General features: G+C 50.8%; 1 protein-coding gene across 3 annotated transcripts in view; it reads left to right on the top strand.

Annotated features, from left to right (window-relative positions):
- Positions 1 to 27770, top strand: part of BTBD8 (BTB domain containing 8) — a 90471-nt gene that overhangs the window by 23001 nt on the left and 39700 nt on the right. The window contains exons 1-4 of one of the 3 annotated variants that reach the window (XM_029062568.2): positions 6046 to 6064; positions 7618 to 7868; positions 12328 to 12445; positions 22104 to 22193. In XM_029062568.2, coding sequence (XP_028918401.1) covers positions 7676 to 7868; positions 12328 to 12445; positions 22104 to 22193 — 401 coding nt within the window. In that variant the 5' untranslated portion in view covers positions 6046 to 6064; positions 7618 to 7675. Of the gene's footprint in view, positions 1 to 6045; positions 6065 to 7617; positions 7869 to 12327; positions 12458 to 22103; positions 22194 to 27770 lie in introns of those variants that run through there. The other 2 variants (XM_029062567.2, XM_029062569.2) reach the window with 2 other exon arrangements.

Raw genomic sequence — 27770 nt, 5'->3', positions numbered from 1 at the left:
TTGTTAAGCGCTTACTGTGTGCCAAGCACTGTTCTGAGCGCCGGGGTAGATACAGAGGAGTTGGGTTGTCCCACGTGGAGCTCACAGTCTTCATCCCCATTTTCCAGACGAGGGAACCGAGGCCCAGGGAAGTGAAGTGACTTGCCCACAGTCACCCGGCTGACAAGCGGCAGATCCGGGATTCGAACCCATGCCCGGGCTCTGCCCCACGCGCAAGGGACAGGATGAATGAAGGAATCTCTAATTCTGTTTATTTTTATCGATGTCCGTCTCTCCCCCGGCCCTAGACTGTGACCTCGTCGGGGGCAGGGAATGTCACCGTTTGTTGTCGTGTCGTACTTTCCCAAGCGCTCAGTACAGTGCTCCGCACACAGTGAGCGCCCAGTGGGTACGATTGAATTTAATTCCCATCCGTATGCTTTCCAAGGGTGTTGGGTGCCCTGCACCCAATCAGGAGATACTGAGAACTAATGCTTAACAAGCGCTACTCTCATCGTCGTTATTCTGCTCGGATCGTGCTGCAGAAATCCCACCCGCCGGCTCAGTTTTGTTTCCTGAGTGGTATGGTTAACCGTATCCCTCGGTAGTCGATTGATCGATCGATCGATCGATTGTTTTAATGAGATGTTCTTCCCCTCGATTCTATTTATCGCCGTCGTTCTCATCCGTCCGTCTCCCCCGACTAGACCGTGAGCCCGTCAGAGGGCGGGGACCGTCTCTATCTGTTGCCGATTTGTCCGGTCCAAGCGCTTAGTACAGTGCCCTGCACGTAGTAAGCGCTCAGTAAATACTGTTGAATGAATGAATATTTATGGCACACTGGAAGCGCTCAAGAAATACGCCTGAGGAATGAATGTGTGCTGTGAAGTGCTGTACTGGGTGCCAGGCACCCTTCGTTCGGTGGTATTTATTGAGCACTTACTGTGTGCAGAGCACCCTGCTAAGCGCTGGGGTAGATACAAGGAAATCAGGTTGGACCCAATCCCTCTCCCGCATGGGGCTCCCCGTCTTCATCCCCATTTTACAGATGAGGGAACGGAGGAACAGAGAAGTTAAGTGACTCACCCAAGGTCACGCGGCGGAGCCGGGATCCCCACCCACGTCCTCCCGATTCCCGGACGGGTGCACCATCCGTTAGGCCGCGCCGCTTGAAGGACGTTTAGGAATATTACGGTGGATAATAACGTTGGTATTCGTTAAGCGCTCACTATGTGCGGAGCACCGTTCTAAGCGCTGGGGCCGATACAGGGCGATCAGGTTGCCCCACGTGAGGCTCCCGGTCTTCATCCCCATTTTACAGATGAGGGAACGGGGGCCCAGAGAAGTGAAGTGACTCGCCCACAGCCGCACACCTGACGAGTGGCGGAGCCGGGAGTCGAACCCGTGACTTCCGACTCCAAAGCCCGGGCTCTTTCCACTGATATACCCCTCCCCAAAATGGAGCCACCCTCATACTTTCCTCATACTTTCAAGGGAAGCAGCGCGGCTCAGTGGAAAGCGCACGGGCTTTGGAGTCAGAGGTCATGAGGTCGAACCCCAGCTCTGCCACTCGTCAGCTGTGTGACTGTGGGCGAGTCACTTCTCTGGGCCTCGGTTCCCTCATCTGTCAAATGGGGATGAAGACTGTGAGCCCCACGTGGGACAACCCGATTCCCCCGTGTCTACCCCGGCGCTTAGAACGGCGCTCGGCACGTAGTGAGCGCTTAACGGAGACCAACATTATGCTCTCCCCAGTCACGGCTCACCTCTCTCCTTAAACACGGTGCCTCGAGCGGGGACTCTGAAGTCCAATTTCCTTTCATTTTTCCAACTCTGAGGAAAACCCCCTGCAGACGATGACGCCGTAAAGTCCCCAGCGGACTAATAGATTTCTCCGAGGGTGCCTTCGTCTCCAGTTCTTTACCATTTTTCATCAGCGTGTGGTAATGCTGGCGTGACATTTTGAAGATAAAATAATACCTTCACATCTTGGCCTAGTCTCTGTACTCCGTAGGGTCTCATCCTCAGTAGTCAAAAGGCGTTTTCGTCTTTGCTCGGTTCTTTTTTTTTCTTTTTCCCCCTCTGAAGAACGAGCCTTTTGTCATCAGCAGATCAAGCTTCTCCTTTAGTTGCTCTTTCTCCCGCACCGTCTGCCGCGCGGGCTCCCTCACCTTTCACCGGCGTGCTTTTCGCCGCCACGCTCGTTGGTTTCCCTCCGTTGCGGCAGCAGATTGCGAGTGAGACTAAATAAAATAAAGGCCCGTTTTAGTTACAACTCGCAGACTTCAAAAAAGAGATGAGAGCAGTTGGATTCTCTGCGTGGGCTACGACGTGAAAAGAGGCGAATGTTTTCGGCTCTGAATAGCGCGCTCGGGCCCGTCCGTTGCCCGAACGGCGTCTTCCTAGAAAAGTACGAGATTGCCAAGATACCGAATTGGAAGCGAATTTATAAAACCGGGACTACTTGGAAGAGAGGGGCTGGATGAATCCGAAATTATTACTTCCAGCTTCTAGAGGGGGTCGGCGGTTCCTGGCGGGCCGGGGTTTTAGATCGCTGTTGTCGGTTGAAATTCATCGTTGGCAAAATGTCAGTGTTTTGTTCGTCTAGCCTCGGTATCCTACGGATCTTTTCGATGTTTCTGTCTTCGTGAGCGAAGAAACCGCGCAGCGACGTAACGTGTCTGCCTTCGGGCCCCTCTCCCGCTTTTTGTTTCCGTCCCGCGGACCCTCGGAGGCCTAGGATCGGTCCCCAGGCAGCAGCGGTCTGAAGGACCTGGGTTCTAATGCCGACGCTCCGCAGCTTGTCAGCTCTGTGACCTCGGGCAAGTCGCTTCTTTCTCACCTCATCTGGAAAACGGAATTAAGACTGGGAGCCCCGCGTGGGACGCGGACTGCGTCCGACTTGATTATCTTGCCTATCCGGCGCTCGGTACGTGCCTCGCGCGCGGCGGGCACTCATCAGATGCCCGAAGAAACGATGGTATTTGTCCAACGCTCTTTTCAGCACCGATTCACTTGTGCGGCCTCTTTCCCCCCGGCGCTTAGTACGGTATCTTTTTGGTTTTACTTTCAGGAATGAAGGGCGCCTGCCTCGGTCTCGGGGTCGCCCGTCGAGTCACGGGGTCGCTGTGTGCGCTCGTGTACATATCTGCGATTTAGTTCAAATGTATTTCTCTCTCCCCCTCTGGACCGTAAGCTCAACTGAGGCGGGCAACGTGTCCGTTTATTGTCGTCTTGTACTCTCCCAAGCGCTCAGTACGGTGCTCTGCACACAGTAAGCGCTCAATAGATGCGATCGACGGATTGGGCGGCCGGTACGCAGTTAGCCCGCGGTGAATATTACCGCTCTTCCTACGACCGGAAGCAGAGACTGTAGCCTTGAGTTCCGGGCAGTTCGTCCCGTCCGATTTATTGAGCGCTCACCGCGTGCAGAGCTTGGGAGGCTACAATTGAAGACAGGCTGACATTCCCGTGGGAGGCAGCGCGGCCCGGTGGAAAGAGCCCGGGCTTGGGAGCCGGGGGTCAGGGGTTCGAATCGCGGCCCTGCCGCTTGTCAGCTGGGTGACCGCGTCACTTCGCTTCTCTGGGCCTCGGTTCCCTCATCTGTAAAATGGGGATGAAGACTGGTGAGCCTCGCGTGGGGCCATCTGATCACCCTGTGCCTCCCCCAGCGCTTAGAACCGTGCCCCGCACGTAGTAAGCGCTTAACAGATACCAACGTCGTTGTTATTATTCCCACCCTTCCCAGACCATCTACGCATCCCGATAACCCCGCACGGGCAGCGTAGCTCAGTGGAAGGAGCCCGGGCTTGGGAGTCCGAGGTCATGGGTTCGAATCCCGGCCCCTGCCACGCGTCAGCTGGGTGACCGTGGGCGAGTCACTTCGCTTCTCTGGGCCTCAGTTCCCTCATCTGGAAGATGGGGATGAAAACTGGGAGCCCCACGTGGGACAACCTGATCACCTTGTATCCCCACAGCGCTTAGAACAGTACTTTGCACATAGTAGGCGCTTAACAAATACCAACATTATTACATCTTCCGGTGGAGCTGGAAATATTTCAGCTGCGATGGAAGTGGGGAGGTGGGGGGGGGGGGGGAAGAGAGAGAGGAGGAGGAAAAAGAGGAGAGAGAATTCTGTTTGGGTGCAGGGCCGTGAATCCAGGGAAATTGTCCAGCTGCAAATGGCTCAAGTGAAGATTATTTTGCGGGAGAATATAGGGAAGGGACGCCGATTAAGCGCCACGTGTTGTTCGAGTGCCGTACGGGGATAACGGGTATGTTCATCTCGATGCTCCTGCAGGTCGTCACGCACGGACGTCAGCCCTTACCGTGTCTAAGCTAATTCGATCTTCCCGGAGACCTTAGCCGTTACCGTTAGGCCTTCGCGGAATCGATCGGAGCTTTTGCTATTCCCTAAATAAGTGGATTCTGCCGCCTCCGGCGAGAACGAGGGGAACAGATAAGGGTGTTCGGGAGCTAAATACCGTTTGGGGTATTTCTTTTTTTTTCTGTAGCATTGTGTGTGACCTTGGGCAAGTCACTTCACTTCTCTGCGCCTCAGTTCCCTCATCTGTAAAATGGGGATGCAGACCGTGAGCCCCACGTGGGACGACCTGATTCCCTTGTAGAACGGCACATAGTAAGCGCTTGACAAACACCGACATTATTTTTCTTTCATCTTTTCTCGCTACTTATTGTCCAGGTCGGAACGGGGCGGGCTCGGCACGGCTCTTTAAGCTGCAGTTCGGCCGTAAGGGATTCATTCAGTCCGTTCAGTGGTCTTTATTGAGCGCTTAACTGTGTGCAGAGCACCGTACTGAGCAGTGTGCTAGTACTGGGCTGACGACTGGGAGATGACAGTAGTTTGGACTCGGCCTGCGAGTCAGAGGCCCTGGTTCTAATCCCGACTCTGTCCTTTCCTTGCCGTGTGACCTTGGACGGGTCACTTTGCTTCTCTGGGCCTCACTGTCCTCATCTGTAAAATGGCGATGCAATACCGGTTCTCCCTCCTTAGACCGTGAACCCCAGGCGGGACAGAGGCTGTGCCTGACCTAATTGACTTGTACCACCCCCCCCCCCCAGCGCTTAGAACGGCGTTTGACGCATAGTAAGCCCTTAAAAAAATTCCATAAAAACAAAGAAACAAAAAACAAACAATCGCAGAGCCTTCCAGGTGTAGCTTTTTGGCTACGTTATTGTTCGTGAGAGCCTCTGAGGGCACCCGGTGAGCGCAGCGTGACTTTTTAAGTGTGTAGAGTCACCCCCAGTCCCTCCCTCTGCTCTTCCCCCTTCCCCGCCCCACAGCACTTGCGTAAATCTGTACGTATCTCGTATTCTATTTATTTTATTAATGAGGTGTATATATCCATAATTCTGTTTATCTATTTTGATGCTGTTGCTGCCTGTCTAGAGAAGCAGCGCGGCTCAGTGGAAAGAGCCCGGGCTTGGGAGTCAGAGGTCACGGGTCTGACTCCCGGCCCCGCCGCTTGCCAGCTGTTTGACTTTGGGCGAGTCACTTCACTTCTCTGGGCCTCAGTTGCCTCATCTGTAAAATGGGGATGAAGACTGGGAGCCCCACGTGGGACTACCTGATCACCTTGTAGCCCCCCAGCGCTTAGAACAGTGCTTTGCACATAGTAAGCGCTTAACAAATACCACCCTTATCTTTTAGACTGTGAGCCCGTCATTGGGCAGGGATTTTTTTTCTACCTGTTGCCGAACTGTACGTTCCAAGCGCTTAGTACAGTGCTCTGCACCTAGTGAGCGCTCAATAAATACTACTGAACGAGTAAATGTACTTGTTTTGTCGTCTGTCTCCCCCCCTTCTAGACTGTGAGCCCGCTGTTGGGTAGGGATTGGTTCTGTCTGTTGCCGAATTGTACTTTCCAAGCGCCTAGTACAGTGCTCTGCCTACGGTAAGCGCTCAATAAATGCGACTGAATGGATGAATGAATGAATGGGAGAGACTACTGATCACAAATTGGCGTTTACCACAGCTCATGGGTGAGACTGGGGATCAGTGATGTGCCGAGTACCCCTGAGTTGCAGCGAAAGTTGAGACCGTCCTCGCATTTCCGTGGACCGGGTATGGTAAGGTGGCGGAAGGCTTTGCCTCGGGGAACTGCTTTCACCCCTATTCTTTACCTTTTTTTAAAAAAACAATGGTGTTTAAGTGCTTAATATGTGCCAGGCACTGTACTGAGCACTGAGATAGATATTCATTCATTCAGTAGTACTTATTGAGCTCTTACTGTGTGCAGAGCGCTGTACTGAATGAATGAGACCCTAGTTTTGTCGGTTTCTCTCAGCGCCCTGGGGATAGGCTCGGAGACTGTGACTAAATAAGGGAAAATGCCGAGAAAAAACAAGATAGCAGCAAAGCGTAAGTAAATAAAAATGGGTGTCACTGTCCATTTCATTCAATAGTATTTAGTGAGCGCTTACTCTGTGCAGAGCACTGTACTAAGCGCTTGGAATGGACGAATCTGCAACAGATAGAGACAGTCCCTGCCCACTGACGGGCTCACGGTCTGATCGGGGGAGACGGACAAAAACAATAGCAGTAGATATTACACCCCTTTCTTCGGAGGAGGGGCAGGGCAATCAGTCAGTCGTATTTACTTAGCGCTTAGTAATGATAAGGTTGGTATTGGTTAAGCGCCGACTGTGTGCAGAGCACCGTTCTAAGCGCTGGGGGAGATCCAGGCTCATCAGGTTGTCCCACGTTGAGGCTCACAGTCTTCATCCTCATTTTACACATGAGGGAACTGAGGCCCAGAGAAGCGAAGTGACTCGCCCCGCAGTCCCGCGGCTGCCAAGTGGCGGAGCCGGGAGTCGAACCCATGACCTCTGAGTCCCAAGCCCGGGCTCTTCCCACTGAGCCACGCTGCTTCTCTTCACGGTGCTCACCGCAGTGCCTGGCGTATAGTAAGCTTTTAACAAATAGCGCAATCGTTATTTTTATTGTTATTATAAGGAGGTGGGGGACATTATCACATTCTTCCTCACCTCAGGTGCTCATCCATTTATGGCCGAGGCATTTCCCAGCCCATTTAATAATAATAATTGTGGTATTTAAGTGCTTCCTGGGTGTCAGAGACCGTACCAGTCACTGAAGTAGATGCAAGGTGATCAGGTCGGACACGGTCCGCGTCCTTCACGGGGCTCACAGCCTTCATCCCCATTTTACAGGTGAGGTAACCGAGGCACAGAGAAGTTAAGTGATTTGCTGAAGGTCACCCAGCAAAGTAGCGCAGCTAGGATTTGAACCCAGGGCCCCCGACACCCGGGCTCACGCTCTTCCCACTAGATCACACTGCCTCTCTGCGTTTCTTGAGCTCCGGTTGACTAACTGAAAAGTCTGGGCAAGGGTCAGAGGAAGAGGCTTCACTTCTTTGCGACCGGGAAGAAAGATCGTAAACCGCCATCGGCGTTTAGAGAGAGGAGATTCAGGCCCAGCCTTCCGTTGCCTTCTCGATGGACGGAAATGCCGAATTATAAGCGTTTGGCCTGGAACGTCGAAAAACAAAAAGATTTATACCCCATGCCTCACTATTTTAACGAGAGCCTCTTTTGAGACTCCCAACTTTCAAACCACCAGTATTATGTGTGATAAAGAAATATTTTGGTTTCCCTCAGGATTGTATATTCATCAGACAAGAGCGTAAAGCAGTCGGAAGAGGAATTTCTCAAGGAGATGCCACCGGAAACTGAAGCGGAAAGCCGGGTCCCCGCGATACGAGGGGAGGAGCGTCTCGAAATGGCCGAGCGGCCGCCTGCCCCTCCGGGCTCTCTCGCGGAGCCTCCCGACGGAAACGCCGGTTCCTCTTTGGCCCGAGGTGGAGTTCCGGGGAGAGCCGGCGGGACCGAAAGCCACGTGGTCCCCGAAGGTGAGGCGTCTCCGTGGGCTTTCTGATTTCACTTCGACGGCCGATTAGAGTTGTTAAATAGGGAAGGGATCTCTCCTTTACAATCTGTCCCTGTCATTACTGCCCTCACTTCCGTTAAATAGTTAAAACGCGCAAGGCGCAGGACTACGCTGAATGCCGGGAAATAAAAGACCACGCGGTCGTATTTGTCGAGCGCTCACCGTGACAGGAGCGCTCTGCTAAGCACGTGGGAGAGTACGACGGTGGACCGAACTCCTTTTGGGCAGGGGACATCCTCTACCTTTACATCAAACTCTCCCAAGCGCTTGGGGCAGCGCTCGGCGCGCAGTAAACGCTCAATAAATACCATCTTTTGATTGAGGGAAGGGATTTACGGCCTAGAGGAGGCCTCTCCTTGCGGTCCCAAGAAGCGGGGGCTCCTGACTGTGGCCCCGGCCTTCATGAGCTCGTCGTGGGCAGGGAATGTCCGTTTATTGTTGTACTGTACTCTCCCGAGCGCTTAGTCCAGTGCTCTGCACGCAGTAGGTGCTCAATAAATACAATTGAATAAATCGTCCCGCGAGAGGAAATGTAAGTATTAGCATTCATCCCCCCCCTCAGCCCCACAGCACTTCTCCACGTATCTGTAATTTATTTATTTATATGAATGTCCGTCTCCCCCTCTAGACCCTGAGCTCGCTATAGGCAGGGAGTGTGTCTGTTGTTATTGCTATATTGTAATAATAATAATGTTGGTATTTGTTAAGCGCTTACTACGAGCGAAGCGCTGTTCTAAGCGCCGGGGGGAGATACGGGGTGATCGGGTCGTCCCACGTGAGGCTCACGGTGAATCGCCATTTTCCAGATGAGGGAACTGAGGCCCAGAGAAGCGAAGCGACTCGCCCACGGTCACACGGCTGCCGAGTGGCAGAGCCGGGAGTCGAACCCGTGACCTCTGACTCCCAAGCCCGGGCTCTTTCCACTGAGCCGCGCTGCTTCCCCTGTTGTACTCCCCCAGGCGCTTAATACAGTGCCCTGCACACAGTGAACGCTCCGTAAATACAATTGACTTACTACTTGTCCACGGCATTGGCAGGGTGGGAAAAAGAATCTCTTTCTAATCGTCAGTTTCACCCCCTTCATCCTCCACCAAAGCTTTCGCCGCTGGTGGTCCTTTCGTGACGTAAGTGGCCAAACGTGTTCAGATTTAGTGAAAGGAGGGCTCAGTTCCGGGTCCCCTCCTATTCTCCATTTACACCCCTCCCTTGGAGATCTCTTTCCCGCTCGTGGCTTCGACTGCCGTCCCTCCGGGAATGATTCCCAGATCTACATCTCCAGGCCCGACCCCCCCCCCCACCCTCGGCAGCTTCACGTTTCCTCCCGTCTTCGGGACGTCTCGGCCAGCTGTCCCGCCCACACCTCAAACTCAAACTCAGTGGAAAGAGCCCGGGCTTGGGAGTCAGAGGTCACGAGTTCGGATCCCGGCTCCGCCCCTCGTCCGCTGTGTGACTGTGGGCGAGTCGCTTCTCTGGGCCGCAGTCCCCTCACCTGGACGATGGGGATGAACCGTGAGCCTCACGTGGGACGACCTGATGACCCTGTATCTACCCCAGCGCTCAGAACAGTGCTCGGCGCATAGTGAGCGCTTTCCAAATGCCAACATTATTATTATTAACATGCCCCCTTTTAGACCGTGAGCCCGCCGTTGGGCAGGGATCGTCTCTCTCCGTTGCCCAGTTGTACGTTCCGAGCGCTCGGTACAGTGCTCTGCACAGAGTAAGCGCTCAATAAATCCGATGGAATGAGCGAACGCCCAAAACAGAGCTCCTCATCGTCCCACCAAACCCTGCCCTCCCCCGTCCTTCCCGGCCCCGGAGAACGGACCACCGTCCTCCCTATCTCACAAGCCCTTAGCCCTGGCGTTATTCTTTCGTTCGGTCGCATTTCCTCGACTTACCTCTTTCGTACAACCCACGTATTCAGCGTCGCCCAATCTTTTCGATTCAGTCACTACATCGCTAAGAGAAGCGGCGTGGCTCAGTGGAAAGAGCCCGGGCTTGGGAGTCAGGGGTCATGGGTTCGACTCCCGGCTCTGCCACTCGGCAGCTGTGGGACTGTGGGCGAGTCACTTCGCTTCTCTGGGCCTCGGTTCCCTCATCTGGAAAAGGGGGATTCACCGTGAGCCTCCCGTGGGACGACCTGATTCCCCTGTGTCTGCCCCAGTGCTTAGAACAGTGCTCTGCACGTAGTAAGCGCTTAACAAATACCAACATTATTAAAACCTCCCCCTTTCTTCTCCATCCAAACTGCTTATCGCGCTCCGAAGCAGCGTGGCTCAGTGGCAAGAGCCCGGGCTCGAGAGTCAGAGGATGTGGGTTCCAATCCCGGCTCCGCCACTCTGCCGTGTGACCTTGGGCGAGTCACTTCCCTTCCTCTGGGCCTCAGTTACCTCATCTGGAAGACGGGGGTTAAGACGGTGAGCCCCACGTGGGACAGGCGGATTATCTTGCGTCTACCCCAGCGCTTAGAACGGTGCTTGGTGCGTAGTAAACACTTAAATACTGTACTTATTATCAAAGCACTTATCGTGTCCCGCTGCATCGACCTCCTCGTTGACCTTCCTTCCCTCCCGTCTCTCCCCGCTCCAGTCCATACTTCTTTTTATTGCCCAGATCGTTTTTCTGATATGCTCATCAGCCCACGTCTCCCCACACCTCGAGTACCTCCTTTCTGTCAGCATCACAGCACTCGATTTGCTCTCCCCGTCCTACCTTACCCCGCCGAGCTCTCACTACAGCCCAGTCCGTTTGGGAAGCGGCGTGGCTCAGTGGAAAGAGCCCGGGCTTGGGAGTCAGAGGTCATGGGCTCGAATGCCGGCTCCGCCACTTGTCCGCTGTGCGACTCGGGGCGAGTCACTTCACCTCTCTGGGCCGCAGTCCCCTCGTCTGTAAAATGGGGATGAAGACCGTGAGCCCCGTGTGGGACAACCCGATCACCTTGAATCCCCCCCATGCACGAGGTCTAATCCGCTCAATTGTACATATTTATATTACCCTATTTATTTTGTTAATGAGATGGGCGTCCCCTTGATTCTGTTTATTGCTATTGTTTTTGTCCGTCCGTCTCCCCCGATTAGACCGTGAGCCCGTCAGTGGGCAGGGACTGTATCTGTTGCCGATTTGTCCGTTCCGAGCGCTCAGTACAGTGCTCTGCACATAGCAAGCGCTCAATAAATACTATTGAATGGATGAATGAACCTAGTAAGCGCTCAACAGATGCCATCATTGTTATTATTATTTATGATTATACTTTTTCCTCCTCTAGCTCCAGCTTGCTAACTGTGCCTCGATCTCCTCTGTCCTCGTCCTGCCTCTGGTCTGGAATTCCCTTCCCCTCCACATGCACCAGGCCACCGCTCTCGCTACCTTCAAAGCCTTATTAAAGTCACATCTCCTCCAAGAGGGCTTCCCCAATTAAGCCCTCTCTGCCCTGAATCCCTCTCGCTTCTCTGTCATCTGGGCATTTGAATCTCTACCCTCTGGGCATTTGGAATTTACCCCAGATATCCCAAATAGAGAAGCAGTGTGGCCTCGTGGATAGAACGTGGGGCTGGGAGTCAGAAGGACCTAGGTTCTAATCCCTGCTCTGCCACGTGTCTGCTGTGTGACCTTGGGGAAGTCACTTCACTTCTCCGGGCCTCAGTTACCCCATCTGGCAAATGGGGAGTGTGAGCCCCATGTGGCACAGGGACTGTGTCCGACCTGCTTAATTTATATAGAAGCGGCTTATAGAAGAACTTAGAGAGAACTTTATATAGAAGAACTTATAGAAAAGCAGCGTGGCTTAGGGGAAAGAGCCCGGGCTTGGAAGTCAGAGGTCATGGGTTCGAATGCCGGCTCTGCCACTCGTCAGCTGTGTGACCGTGGGCGAGTCACTTCACTTCTCCGGGCCTCAGTTCCCCCATCTGTAAAATGGGGATTAACTGGGAGCCTCCCGTGGGACAACCTGATGACCCTGTATCTCCCCCAGCGCTTAGAACAGTGCTCTGCACAGAGTAAGCGCTTCACAAATACCAACATTATTATTAATATTATATCTTCCCCAGCACTTAGAAAGTCCTTAACGGGTACTATTATTATTATTTTCATCTCATCGGCTCCACAACACTTGTGTAAATATCTGTAGTTTATCCTAATGTCTGGCTTCCCTTCTAGTCTGTAAACTCGTTTGTGCAGGAGCACGGCTAAGACATAGCTGTTGTAATCTCCCAAGTGTTCGGTACAGTGCTCTTTACACAGTAAATGCTCAGTAAATGCCACTGATCGATGAATCGAAGGATCGCATGGAAAGCATGGCATCACCGTAGACTCTACACGATTTAGATTTGTCGAACGACTTAGTTATTTGGATTTGTGTGTTTAAAATACTCAAGACGCTGATTTTGCCAGTGTTGTTGTTGTTTTTTTTCTTTGTCTTAAAGATAATTCTGAACTGGAACCTGCTTCTGAATTAGGAGAAGATTTACTGAGACTTTACAAGAAATGCTACTGCCCTGATATTGATATTTGGATTGATGGAAAATGTTTTCAAGCTCATCGGTAACTAGAAAAGTAATAATTTAGACTCTCTCTAGCATCAGTGCTTTGTTGTTTAATTTTAAAGTATATTCAGATTTTGTATTCTAGGATGAGAAAGGCCTTTAGAAGGCCTGTCTTTTGGAAAATTTAGTTGAATGCAGCTCCTAACTTTTTGTTCCTAATTGGGTTTTTGAGGGTTTTCGAGGCTACACTTCCAAGGTAAGTGTATTATACTGTTGGTTGGAATTAAATCATAAATGCACTGAGCTTATTTATATTATTTGTAATATTTGTAAGTACAGCAAACCTATCTAAGTTTTAAAATTTCAATTTCACTTGTCCAACCCTTCAAAATTATTCATTCATTCAATAGTATTTACCGAGCGCTTACTGTGTGCAGAGCACTGTACTAAGCGCTTGGAGTGTACAATTAGGCAGCAGATAGAGACAATCCCTGCCCACTGACGGACTCACAGTCTCATCCGGGGAGACAGACGGACAGAAACAATAGCAGTAAATAGAATCCAGGGGATTTACGTCTCATTAACAAAATAAATAGGATAATAAAAATATATGCAAAATTAGGCTGCATATCTACTCTGAGCCCTCAGAATTCAGATTTGCGAGGGCTGTACCATTTTTATTTGGTACATCCTCTTATTTGCTAAGGCAAAAAAGCAGAAATCTTTGTCATGTAGCCCTCTAGCTCTTCTGACTCAGGTGCTTGTTGCCCAGCTAAAACTGTCAGCAGTAATGAGGTTAAAAAAAACAAACCTCTCACGGTGTCTGTCACAGGGAGAATTATTTGGCTAAAAGTCTGTTCATCAGAGTTGCTGTTGTATCATGTAAACTATCTTCTTTTTTTTTTTTTATAAAAACTGTACCTTTTGAATTTCTAACTTCTGTTTTTGACTTGAAGTACCATCCCTCCTGAGCCGCACATTGATTTCTGCAGTTACGTTCAGACCTAATTTTGAAATGAATAGGGAGATTTTGCTGAATATGCTGAATTCACCGAGGATATGCTAGTTGGTGGATTATTTGGAGACGGTTTACTGAACGTAATTTAAATCACCTTTTAGTTTCAAGCCTGATTCGGTTTCAGGGATCACCCTTTAAAAAAAAAAAAAAAAGCCTACTTTAAAAAAATGACGTTATTCCCCTTAGGCAGATGTTTGAATTGCTAGGACGAATTTTCAGGAAGGGGGGAATAGATATTTTTCAGTCGAACATTCTAGTTGAGAATCACTTATCCTGCCTTATCCCATCCTGCTTTGATTATCCTATCAGCCTCCTCGTTGACCTCCCAGCCTCCCGTCTCTCCCCGCTCCAGTCCATACGTCACTCTGCTGCCCCGATCACTTTTCTACAGAAGCCTTCAGGCCGTGCTTCCTCCTCAACCTCCAGTGTTGCCCATCCACTTCCGCGTCTACAGAAAGTCATTCATTCATTCATTCAATAGTATTTATTGAGCGCTTACTATGTGCAGAGCACTGTACTAAGCGCTTGGGATGAACAAGTCGGCAACAGATAGAGACGGTCCCTGCCGTTTGACGGGCTTACGGTCTGATCGGGGGAGACGGACAGACGAGAACGATGGCACTAAACAGCGTCAAGGGGAAGAACATCTCGTAAAAACCGATGGCAACTAAATAGAATCGAGGCGATGTACAATTCATTAACAAAATAAATAGGGTAACGAAAATATATACAGTTGAGCGGACGGGTACAGTGCTGTGGGGATGGGAAGGGAGAGGTGGAGGAGCAGAGGGAAAAGGGGGAAAATGAGGCTTTAGCTGCGGAGAGGTAAAGGGGGGATGGCAGAGGGAGTAGAGGGGGAAGAGGAGCTCAGTCTGGGAAGGCCTCTTGGAGGAGGTGATTTTTAAGTAAGGTTTTGAAGAGGGAAAGAGAATCAGTTTGGCGGAGGTGAGGAGGGAGGGCGTTCCAGGACCGCGGGAGGACGTGACCCAGGGGTCGACGGCGGGATAGGCGAGACCGAGGGACGGCGAGGAGGTGGGCGGCGGAGGAGCGGAGCGTGCGGGGTGGGCGGTAGAAAGAGAGAAGGGAGGAGAGGTAGGAAGGGGCAAGGTGATGGAGAGCCTTGAAGCCTAGAGTGAGGAGTTTTTGTTTGGAGCGGAGGTCGATAGGCAACCACTGGAGTTGTTTAAGAAGGGGAGTGACATGCCCAGATCGTTTCTGCAGGAAGATGAGCCGGGCAGCGGAGTGAAGAATAGACCGGAGCGGGGCGAGAGAGGAGGAAGGGAGGTCAGAGAGAAGGCTGACACAGTAGTCTAGCCGGGATATAACGAGAGCCCGTAATAGTAAGGTAGCCGTTTGGGTGGAGAGGAAAGGGCGGATCTTGGCGATATTGTAGAGGTGAAACCGGCAGGTCTCGGTAACGGATAGGATGTGTGGGGTGAACGAGAGGGACGAGTCGAGGATGACACCGAGATTGCGGGCCTGCGGGACGGGAAGGATGGTCGTGCCATCCACGGTGATGGAGAAGTCTGGGAGCGGACCGGGCTTGGGAGGGAAGATGAGGAGCTCAGTCTTGCTCATGTTGAGTTTTAGGTGGCGGGCAGACATCCAGGTGGAGAGTCATCACCATTGGCTTGAAAGCAGTCAGTCACCTTGTTCTCTCTTACCTCACCTCGCTGCTCTTCCATTACGATGATAATTATGGTATTTGTTAAGCGATTACTATGTCGTGAGCACCGTTCTAAGCGCTGGGGTAGATACGGGGTAATCAGATGGTCCCACGTGGGGCTCACATTACAACCCAGCCCTATTTCCACCTACCTTTCTCACGGCCCCGCAATCTCATCTCTCTCGCCGCTGACCCCTCGCCCGTGTCCCCCCTCTGGCCTGGGACGCCCGCTCTCCTTCTGTACGGCAGACGATTGCTCTCCCCTCCGCTCAGAGTCTTACCGAAGGCCCATCTCCTCCAAAAGAGGAGATTCCCCTGATTCTAAGCCCTCCTTTCCTCTTCCTCCACTCCCTTCTCCGTCTCCCTGACTTGCTTCCTTTATTCATCCCCGCCTCCCGGCCCACAGCCCTTCTGTACAGATCTGTGATACGTTTATTTCTCTTAACTTCTGTCTCTCCCTCTGGACTGTAAGCTTGTTGTGGGTAGGGAATGTGTCTGTTATAGCGTACTCTCCCAAGCGCTTAGTACAGAGAAGCAGCGTGGCTCAGTGGAAAGAACCCGGGCTTGGGAATCAGAGGTCATGGGTTCGAAGCCCGGCTCTGCCACTTGGCAGCTGTGTGACTGTGGGCCGGTCCCTTCTCTGTGCCTCAGTGACTTCATCTGTAAAATGGGGATTAACTGTGAGCCTCCCGTGGGACAGGCTGATGGCCCTGTATCTCCCCCAGCGCTTAGAACAGTGCTCTGCACACAGTAAGCGCTTAACAGATACCGCCATTATTATTATTACAGTGCCCTGCACACACTAAGCGCTCAAGAAATACGACTGACTGACTGGGAAAACTACCAGTACAAGATTTCCTTACCTTAGTAGGCTCAAACTCAGCAACATATAAAATCTCTTCAGTGAAGCATTCGTCCCATAATCCGGGTACCAGCTATTCAATGTTAATTGATTAAATGGAGCAGATATTAGGGAAGAACTTTATTTTCCTTACCATCATTTAGGACTTTCAAGCTCCAAAATATTATCATTACTAAGCGCTTAACAAATACCAACATTATTCTCCCCCGATTAGATTGTAAGCCTGGCAGTGGGCAGGGACTGTCTCTGTCTGTTGCCTATTTGTCCATTCCAAGCGCTTAGTACAGTGCTCTGCACATAGTAAGCGCTCAATAAATACTATTGAAGGAGTGAATCACTGTGATATGTGTTAAGCGCTTACTATGTGCAGAGCCCCGTTCTAAGCGCTGGGGTAGATACAGGGCAATCAGATTGTCCCACGTGGGGCTCACGTTTTTTAATCCCCATTTTTACAGATGAGGTAACTGAGCCACAGAGAAGTTAAGTGAATTGCCCGAGGTCCCACGGCAAAGCGACAGAGCCGGGATTAGAACCCACGACCTCTGACTCCCAAGCCCGGGCTCTTTCCACCGAGCCACGCTGCCCCTCTTATGGGTTCAGTCTTTGGCTTTGGCAATATTTTATATCTAACGAAAGCTAGATGGTCGATTTTTCAAAATATCCAAATTCAGGTACAAATAAAATGATTTTCGAGAAGCAGTAATTTCTTTCCCGAATAAAATATGAAGGCTAATCCCATAGCCAGCTCAAATAATTGCACAGCTATAGAAGTGCATTTGGAGTAAGTAAATTCTGTCTTTCTTGAGCCGGTACAGCCTATTGATAAGGTTTTGGGGGGGTGGTGGTTTTTTCAGCAGATGGTTCCGAAAAGCCCGTTTGGGCCAGACTAGCAGATAAACGGATATTTTGTGAGACAGAGCACGTCTGTCTAGAAAACACGACACAGTCGTTCACCGTATTAAAGGGCAGCTGCCATTTCCTTTCCCTCGGCCTCCTTTCCACTGTTGTCCTTGGAGAAAAACAGACTGCAGACCAACGCCAGGCCTGACCCTGCCTTTACTTGTCGCCGTCAGCTGACGGATCGGGTCGGGACAGAGAACCACAGCTCCCAGGTTCTTCACTTTAAGCAACGGGAACACCAGCGCTCTCGGGCTCAACCCACTACCGCGCCAGCTGTTCACCTTCCCGCAAGACGGACGTGGTTTCTCTTCCTCTCCGGGGAAGCAGCGCGGCTCAGTGGAAAGAGCCCGGGCTTCGGAGTCAGAGGTCATGGGTTCGAATGCCGGCTCCGCCACCTGTCAGCTGTGTGACCGTGGGCGAGTCACTTCACCTCTCTGGGCCTCTGTTCCCTCATCTGGAAAATGGGGATGAAGACTGGGAGCCTCACGTGGGACGATCTGATGACCCTGTATCTCCCCCAGCGCTTAGAACAGTGCTCGGCACATAGTAAGCGCTTAACAAATACCAACTGCCCCTTCTGCATCACCTGAGCACTTGAGTATTCGTTCAATCTGCCCCTCTCCCAAACTCCAGTAACTCCAGTCGGCTTCCCCGACTGAACTCTCCTTTCCTCGTCTCCCACTCTCTTCTGCAAAGCCCTCGCACTTGAATACGGAAGCAGCGTGGCTCAGTGGAAAGAGCGCTGACTTGGGAGTCGGAGGTCATGGGTTCGGATCCCAGCTCTGCCCCTCGTCAGCTGTGTGGCTGTGGGCGAGTCACTTCACTTCTCGGTGCCTCAGTTACCTCATCTGGAAAACGGGGATTAAAACTGTGAGCCCCACGTGGGACAACCCGATTCCCCTGTATCTACCCCAGCGCTTAGAACGGTGCTCTGCACATAGTAAGCGCTTAACAGATGCCACCATTTTTTATTTTATTTCTTGATTCTATTTAGTCGCCATCGGTTTTTACGAGATGTCCTTCCCCTCGACTCTATTTATCGCCATCGTTCTCGTCTGTCCGTCTCCCCCGATGAGACCGTGAGCCCGTCAGACGGCAGGGACCGTCTCTATCTGTTGCCGACTTGTTCATTCCAAGCGCTTCGTACAGTGCTCTGCACAGAGTAAGCGCTCAATAAGTACTATTGAATGAATTGAATGAATTATTTACCCCTCCCTCAACACTGCGGCAGTTATGTACGTACCTGAAATTTATTTAGATTACTGCCTATCTGCCCCTCTAGATTGTAGACTCCTTGTAGGCAGGAGAGAAGTACTTTTCTTTATGCTCCGTCGCTTCCTCCTCTTCAAAATCCATCTCGGTGTCTGCCTCCCCGTTGGATGGGAAGCCTCTCGACGGCAGGAATGATGTCTCCCATCTGTCAGCTGTGTGACTGTGGGCAAGTCACTTAATAATAATAATGTTGGTATTTGTTAAGCGCTTACTATGTGCAGAGCACCGTTCTAAGCGCTGGGGTAGACACAGGGGAATCGGGTTGTCCCACATGGGGGCTCACAGTCTTCATCCCCATTTTCCAGATGAGGGAACTGAGGCGCAGAGAAGCGAAGTGACTTGCCCACAGTCACACAGCTGACAAGGGGCAGAGCCAGTCACTTGACTTCTCGGTGCCTCGGTTACCTCACCTGGAAGATGGGGATTAAGACCGTGAGCCTCCCGTGGGACAGCCTGATGACCCTGCATCCACCCCAGCGCTTAGAACAGTGCTCGGCACATAGTAAACGCGTAACAAATACCAACATTATTATTATTATTATCGGTGGTACTCTTCCAAGCGCCGAGAACAGTGCCCTGCACCGAGTGAGCCCTCCATTTTGAGTGCTATTGATTATTACTTTGGGTGTTAAAGGGGCCTTTCTGCCGAAGAGCTCAATATAATAATAATAATAATGTTGGTATTTGCTAAGCGCTTACTATGTGCAGAGCCCTGTTCTAAGCGCTGGGGTAGACACAGGGGAATCAGGTTGTCCCACGTGGGGCTCACAATATGCACATATGCACATTAAAAACACTTCTCCTCCAAGACGCCTTCCCCGACTAAGCCCTCGTTTCTTCTTCTCCCGCTCTCTTCTGCAAAAGCTTGGATTTTCACCCTTTATCCCTCCCTCGTCCCCGCAGCAGTTATGTGCGTACCTGAAATTTACGTACGTTAACGCCTATCTCCCCCTCTGGACTGTAGGCTCTTTGTGGGCAGAAAACGTTATAATAATGTTGGTATTTGTTAAGCGCTCACTATGTGCCGAGCACTGTTCTAAGCGCCGGGGGAGATACGGGGTCATCAGGTCCCACGCGGGGCTCCCAGTCTTCATCCCCATTTTCCAGATGAGGTAACTGGGGCACAGAGAAGTGAAGCGACTGGCCCAAAGTCACACAGCTGACAAGCGGCGGAGCTGGGATTAGAACCCATGACCTCCGACTCCTAAGCCCGTGCTCTTCCCACTGAGCCGCGCTGCTTCTCTTCTGCTGCTGCTTCTGTTATCCACCCACCCGAGTTATACTGTGCTCTGCCAAGCACTTAGTACAGGGCTCTGCGCACAGTAAGTACTTAATAAATGTAAATGCTCGATGGGCCTCACATTTGTTCCTGGCAGACTTTTCCAAGGGCATCACATTGAGGAAAGGAATTCATTCAGTCGGATTTACCCAGCACGTACTGTGTACAGAGCACTGTGCTAAGCGCTTGGGGGAGTACGGTGTAACATTAAACGGACACGTTCTCCGCCTGAAGGCCCAAGACTCTGTGTGTTCTGAGCAGTGGAAGAAGCAGCGTGGCTTAGCGGAAAGAGCACGGGCTTGGGAGTCAGAGGACGTGGGTTCGAATCCCAGCTCTGCCACTTTGCTGTGTGACCTTGGGCAAATCACTTAACTTCTCTGAGCCTCAGTTCCCTCATCTGGGAAATGGGGATGGAGACCGTGTGCCCCACGTGGGACAACCTGATGACCTTGTATCTCCCCCAGCGCTTAGAACAGTGCTTGGCACGTACTAAGCCCTTAACAAATACCCGTAATAATAACGTGTGGACTCCATATCGAAATCTGACCCCTCACCAATCTCCCCAGTTGATTTGTCCATTCCAAGCGCTTAGTACAGTGCTCTGCACATAGTAAGTGCTCAATAAGTACTATTGAATGAATGAATGAATGTGTGTGCAGGTAACTTGCCTTCCCTGGTGCTCGGGAGGATTTTGAGACTAGAGCACTGATGTAGCGGAGGTAAGAGCAGGGGAGGAGGAAGAGGAGGACGTGCTGTTCAGTTGGCTGAGGAGAAACCCACCTAGAGAAGCGAGAGAGATCCATTCGGTTTCAGAAGATGTTTATTTTTCAAGATAAAGTCGAATATTCCCTCGTCCTGCCCCAAAACTTGCCTCCACGCCGGGAGCCGTTTGGTTCTTCCGTCAGTCTCTTAATTTCAACAGAGGAAGGATTTGAAGTCAGCAAAACGAAACGGCGAAATCTTAGAGGGACCAGTTTTAACTAGTCTACCAAACTTCAGCTGCCGAGTAATTATTTTTCTCAGCTATACAAGAGACTGAAAGTTTATTTATTTATTTTTATTTTCAACAAAAGCCCACGTGAACCGATGGGGAACGCGCTACGCTTCCGAAAGTCTTCTCTCTCAGCTACACAAGGGACTGAAAGTTTTTTTATTTATTTTTAGGCCAATCAAAAGGCTACGTGAACTGATTGGAAACGCGCTACGCTTCCGAAAGTCTTTTCCCTCCGCTATACAAGAGACTGAAAGTTTTTTTATTTGTTTTTATTTTAATCAAAAGCCTACGTGAACTGATTGGAAACGCGCTACGCTTCCGAAAGTCTTTTCCGCTAGTAATCGCGGAGTCTCTTTCGACTCGTGATAAAATCCAAATCTCCAAGTTGCGTTTCTTATAGGAAGAGGACATTTTCAAGAAATAATTCACCGGTGTATTATTATAATAATATTATTCTTTTAAATACATTTTAAATCATTATTTAATAAATTATTATTATTCTTTAAAGAAATAATTAAGGGTAGTAACGACCGTACTAAGGACATGGGAGAGTAGAGTTCGGTACAACAATTACCAGACAGTTTCCCTGCCCACAGCGAGCCGTCAGGCAAGAGGAAAGAAATATTTGTTCAAGCGTCAGAAAAAAAATACTACTTTTTTTCTTCCAAACATTGCACTGGGCCGAGTTCAGGAGTAAAAACAGACCGCAAGGTTTTTTTCTCATCTTTGATACAGCTTTACTCTGTATTCTGGAGTGCCAGTCCTGTTTCGGTTTCGTGTCGTCTGAAAATAGTTGAAGTGCTGCATTCCTTCTGCGGGTTTAGCCTTTAGTGTTTCCAAAAAGATGAAAAGTCCCATAGGTAGCCTAGAAAATAGCATTTAGACTGAGAATTGAAAACAGTGCCATGGTTCTGTGAACTCATACTTGCTGAAATCTTTGAGAAGCGGGGCCTAGCGGAAGGCTCTAGGGCCTGGGAATCAATCCGAGGACCTGAGTTCTAATCCTGCCTCCGCCATGTGCCTGCTCTGTGACCTTGGGCAAGTCACTTAACTTCTCTGTGCCTCAGTTACCTCATCTGGAAAATGGAGGCTTAATGCCTGTTCCCCTTCCTGCTTAGATCGTGAGCCCGATTGTAAAGCCGGGATGCATATCTGACCTGATTATCTTCTCCGGCGCTTAGAATCTTCCAATCAGGAATATTTATTGACCACCTATGTGCAGAGCACTGTAGTAGGCGCTTGAGAGTGTAAAACAACAGATTTATTCAATAGTATTTATTCATTAGTATTTATTGAGCGCTTACTAGGCGCAGGGCACTGTACTAAGCACTTGGAACGGACAATTCGGCAACAGATGGAGACAATCCCTGCCCATTGACGGGCTCGCAGTCTAAATCGGGGGAGACGGACGGGCAAAAACAATAGCAATAAATAGAATCAAGGGGATGTCCATCTCATTAACAAAATAAATAGTGATGTTCTCTGCCCATAACGAGCCGACAGCGTAGAACAGTGCTCGGCATATAGTAGGCGCGTAACGAAGACCGCAGTTGTTGTTGTTATTTTACTTCACTGATGTGAAATATGTCTGAAACCAACAAAGGTAAAGCAAGCGAAATGCGGGCTCTGAATAAATACTTCAGGGTGTAAACATCAGGACTTAAAAATGTCGGTCTCATGGCGAAAGTGGTTTTACTGTAAAGTAACATTTCCTTTTCCTCCCAGGGCCATTTTATGCGTCAGATCTAGTTACTTTGCTGCGATGTTGAGTGGATGCTGGACTGAAAGCTCTCAAGAACGCATCACGCTTCAAGGGTAAGCACTGGGGTCCCAGTCGCGTGAAAAAGAGCGGGCCATTGCGAATAATGTTTCGTACAAGTAACTTTTTTATACGTTTGTCCCGACAGCGTACTCGGTGTGACGTATTTTCTCGTACAGTAGAGTAGAAATTGGAGGCCTGGATTATTTCGTTTGCAAATTACAGCCTGGGGGTCAGAAGACCCGAGTTCTCATCCCGGCTCAGCCAGTGGCCGTGTGACCTTGGTGAAGTCACGTCACGTCTCTGGGCCTCAGTTTCCTCATCTGCAAAATGGAGATTCAGTCCCTGTTCTCCCTCCTGCTTAGACCGGAAGTCCCGCGTAGAACCTGATGATCTTGTGTCTACCCCAGCGCTTAGGACAGTACTTGGCACATAGTAGTAGTGATAAAAATAATCATCTTAATAATAATGATCCTTGTTCTGCATCTACCCCAGAACATCCAAGGAGTAACTGTGGGATGAAGCAGTGTGGCCTCATGGTTAGAGCACGGGGAATGGGAGTCAGAAGGACCTGGGTTCTAATCCCGGCTCCGCCACTTATCTGCTGGGTCCGCCTTGGGCCACTTCACTTCCCTGGGCCTCAGTTGCCTCATCTGGAAAATGGGGATTAAGGCCGTGAGCCCCACGAGGGACAGGGACCGTGTCTGATCTGATTAACTCGTATCTACCCGAGCCCTTAGAACAGGGCTTGGCACGTAGTAAGCGCTTTAACAACCCTCAACCCCACAGCACTGATATATTTATACGTTATTTCTATTAATGTACGTCTTCCCCTCTTGCCTGCTAACTCGCTGTGGACAGGGAACGGGTCTTCCACTCTGATATATTGTTCACTTAGTCCCAGACTCTGAAAACAAGAAGCACTCAATAAATAACGATTGATCGATCGGGGTAGATTCAATAGAATCAGGTCAGACACGATCCCTGTCCTACATAGAGCTCAAATCCAAAGGGATCCCCGTTTTATAGAGGAGGAAACTGAGGCACAGAGAAGTACGGGGCTTCGCACATAGTAAGCGCTTAACAAATAACACCATTTTTATTATTATCATTATGAAGTGACGACCAAGGCCGCCAAGCGGGCACAAGCCAGAGCCGGGAGTAGAACCGACGTCCTCTAACTCCCAGGCCCGTGCCCTTTCCTCGTCCCCGCTGCTTCGTCGAGTCCCTCCCCTCTAAACTATAAGCTCTTTCCGATGGCACGGATTATGTCCTCCGACTCTGCTGTGCTTTCCCAAGTGCCGAATTGTTCTTTCCAAGCGCTCGGTACGGTGCTCTGCACCCGGTAAGCGCTCAATAAATATGAATGAGTGAAAGGGCTTTGTCCAGTGCTGCGTAGTAAGCACGTGATAACATCCATTTTGTACGTAATAATAATAGACCGTGGTATCGGAACACGTACTGTGTGCCGAAGCACTGTATTAAGCGTTGAGGTGCATTGGGGTACGTGGCTAAGTGGAAAGAGCCCGGGTTTAGGAGTCAGAGGTCACGGGTTCTAATCCCGGCTCCGCCACCTGTCAGCTGTGTGACTTTGGGCCCGTCACTCGACTTCTTGGTGCCTTAGTGGCCTCATCTGTAAGATGGGAGCCTCACGTGGACAACCTGATAACCTTGTATCTACCCCAGCACTTAGACCGGTGCTCGGCACATAGTAAGCGCTTAACAAATACCGCTACTACTATTATTATTGTTACACGATCATCAGGTCCTACAGGGGGCTCACCGTCTAAGGGGGAGGGAGAACAGGCCAGCCTCCCCTGTTCCCTTCGCCCTCCCCTTTCCGATCGTCCACTTTACCTTCCCCTCAGCGCTTTTGATTCCTGCTCCTAGGATGGGCCACATCACCTCTCACTTGCTTCCTGTTTCCCCCGGCCCTTCCCGATTTCCAGAGAAAAGGGGATGAAATAAGGGAGGAGACGAGAACGCAGGGAGAACTGGTGAGTCGCGTGGCTCCGTGGAAAGAGCCCGGGCTTGGGAGTCGGAGGTCATGGGTTCGAATCCCCGCTCCGCCACTTGTCAGCTGGGTGACCGTGGGCAAGGTCACTTCACCGGGCCTCAGTACCCTCATCTCTAAAATGGGGATGAAGACTGTGAGCCTCACGTGGGACAACCTGATTATCCTGTATCTCCCCCAGCGCTTAGAACAGTGCTCTGCACGTAGAAAGCGCTTAACAAAGAAAGCCCAACGTTATTATTATTATTATTATTCTATTTAGAGTGGGACATCCCCTAAGGAAAGGTGTCAGAACACCGTTTTTTATCAAAGATTGAACGAGCTCCCGAGAGTGTCAGGTACTTCAGTGTGTCAGCATTCGATTGGCCCTCCTTCGATCCAGTTCACGCTCTTGTCAAGCTAACCTCTCGGCTTTATCCGTGGTAATGATAATTGGGTATTTATTAAGCACTTACTACTTTGTGCCAAGCACTGTACTAAGCGCTGGAGTAGATGCAAGATCATCCAGTCCCACGTGGGACTCCCAGACTAAGTAGAAGGGAGAACAGGTATCGAATCCCTGTTTTGCAGATGAGGGGACCGAGGTCCAGAGACGTGAAGTGACATGGCTTCGAGGCTGTTGGGCTTCAAAGCTGTCCATCCCCTCGCCCCCTCCCACCCCTCCTCCCTCCTCTCTTTCCACCGCCCACCCCGCACGCTCCGCTCCTCCGCCGCCCGCCCCCTCGCCGTCCGCCGTTGTCGCCCGTCCCGCCGGCGACCCCTGGGCCGCGTCCTCCCGCTGTCCCGGAGCGTCCTCCCTCCTCACCTCCGCCTGACTGACTCTCTTCCCCTCTTCAAAGCCCTACCGAGAGCTCACCTCCTCCGGGAGGCCTTCCCACGCTGATCTTCCCTTTTTCCCTCTGCTCCCTCTCTGCTCCCCCCTTCACCTCCCCTCAGCTAAGCCCCCTTCCCCCCCCCCCCTTTCCCTCTGCTCCTCCCCCTCTCCCTTCCCCGCCCCTCAGCACTGTGCTCATTTATGCTATATTTTTAGTCCCCTATTTATTTTGCCAGTGAGGTGTCCATCCCCTTGATTCTGTTTATCGTGATTATGTCGTCTTGTTTTCGTCCGTCCGTCTCCCCCGATTAGACTGTGAGCCCGTCATCGGGCAGGGATCGTCTCTGTCTGTTGCCGAATCGTCCATTCCAGGCGCTGAGTACAGAGCTCTGCACATAGTAAGCGCTCAATAAATAGTACTGGATGAATGAACTTGCCCGTGGTTGCACGGCAGGCAAGGGGCAGAGGGGGGATGCGAGCCCAGGTCCTCTGACTCCCAAGCCCGTGCTCTTTCCACTAGGCCACGCTGCTTCTCATTTCTTGTCTACCCCGCACCCAGTCCCTCGTTCCCACTGTCCGTCACGATCTGGACCTCTCTTCCTCCCTCCGAGCCACCGGACCTCAGCCCTCCCCACCTTCAAAGCCCGGCTAAAATCCCACCTCCTCCAACCATCCTTCCCCCATTAATTCCCAGCCGCCTCTCTCCCTTAGGTGGTTGTTTATATTTGAGAAGCGGCGTAGCTGGGAGAAGCAGCGTGGCTCAGTGGAAAGAGCCCGGGCTCGAGAGTCAGAGGTCGTGGGTTCAAATCCCGGCTCTGCCACTTAGCTGCGGGACTGTGGGCGAGTCACTTCGCTTCTCTGGGCCTCAGTTCCCTCATCTGGAAAATGGGGATGAAGACCGTGAGCCTCACGTGGGACAACCTGGTGACCCTGTATCTTCCCCGGCGCTTAGAACAGTGCCCTGCACGGAGTAAGCGCTTAACAAATACCAACATTATTATTAGAGGAAGAACCTGGGTTCTGATTCAGCCTCCGCCACTTGCCTGCGGTGTGTCCTTGGGCAGGTCACTTCTCTGTGCCTCAGTTACCTCCTAGGCAAAATAGAGATTAAGACTGTGAGACCTACGTGAGACGGGGACTGTGTCCAACCTGACAGACGGTGAGCCCGTCGTTGGGGAGGGATTGTCTCTATCTGTTGCCCAATTGTACTTGCCAAGCGCTTAGTACGGTGCCCTGCACACAGTAAGCGCTCAATAAGTACAATCGAATGAAGCAGCTTGTGTCTGCCCCGGCACTTAGTAGAATGCCCGGCACATAGTAAGCGCTTAAATACCGTATTCGCCCTCGGCGTTGGTTTTTTGATCTGAGAAGCGGCGTAGCTAGGAGAAGCAGCGTGGCTCAGTGGACAGAGCCCGGGCTTGAGAGTCAGAGGTCATGGGTTCAAATCCCGGCTCTGCCACTCGTCAGCTGTGGGACTGTGGGCGAGTCACTTCGCTTCTCTGGGCCTCCGTTCCCTCATCTGTAAAATGGGGATGAAGACTGTGAGCCCCACGTGGGACGACCTGATTCCCCTGTGACTACCCCAGCGCTTAGAACGGTGCCCTGCAGATAGTTAGCGCTTAACGAATGCCAACATTATTATTATTATTTTGGTTTGTTTTGTGTGTTACATACGTCTCTACTTCTACATTAACGTATATTTGATTAAACACCCAAGTGATTTCTTCTAATCCCACTGTTTAAGTATTTTTATGTCTACCAACTCTGTTGTACTCTCCCAAGCACTGAGTCCAGTGCTCCGCCCACAGTAAGCGCCCAATAGATACCACTGATCGACTGATGAGAACTTGTGGGCAGGGAATGTCTGAGGTTTGGTTCTTCTTCACCGAGCTCTTAGTTCAATAGCAGGGACTCCATAAATAACCGTTACTGCTGCTTCTACTATTAGATTTTTGAAAAAGATTTGTTTTCCTACTGGTTTTTGATTTAGGTTAGTTATTCTTGGAGGTTTTCATGTTCTTAGGAATTCCGCATAATACACACAAGACGTGCTTTGTAATAAAAGAGAACGTCGCTCAGTGGAACAGCTGTCAAGACAGCAGGGAAACCTTTCCGTGCTGCTTTTATGGCTATCTAGAGTATTAATCTGGACTCAACTGTTTGATTTTGCCACTTACTGCGACGGTTTTTTTTCTGTGTTTAAGCAACAAATAATGATGACTAAACGTGTCAGGGTTTTAAAGGGTCTGTTTTCACAGTAGGCACAGTTCTCATTAACTCTAGAAACAACGCCCGAGAACAGACGAAAAACCAGTCCGAACCACCGCGTATTTCCCTCAAATATTCTGAAATAAGAGGCGCAGAGGAGCACCGTGGCCTAGTGGAAAGAACACAGGCCTTGGAGTCAGAGGACATGGGTTCTGATCCCTGCGCTGCCACGTGTCGGCTGTGTGACTGTGGGCGAGTCACTTCGCTTCTCTGGGCCTCAGTTACCTCATCTGGAAAATGGGGATTAACTGCGAGCCTCCCATGGGACAACCTGGTCACCCTGTATCTCCCCCAGCGCTTAGAACAGTGCTCTGCACAGAGTAAGCGCTTAACGAATACTAACATTATTATTATTATGATTTATTTTGCCTTCTTCGTAGCACCACAGTGAAAGTGATTTGTTTCGGCCAAGGCAATTAGAGGTAAAAAGTCAGGTCTACAGCATTTTCAACCTGGGCACGTAGGAGGGAAAATCCCCCTGGATTTTTTTCTGCTTTCCGGATTTATGCCTCAGATGAAGGGCGTGACTTCAAAGCA

Source organism: Ornithorhynchus anatinus, chromosome 4 (assembly GCF_004115215.2).
Source record: "Ornithorhynchus anatinus isolate Pmale09 chromosome 4, mOrnAna1.pri.v4, whole genome shotgun sequence".
NCBI lineage: Eukaryota > Metazoa > Chordata > Mammalia > Monotremata > Ornithorhynchidae > Ornithorhynchus > Ornithorhynchus anatinus.
Note: the sequence above shows the minus strand (reverse complement) of the source record. Positions and strands in the feature narration are given on the sequence as shown.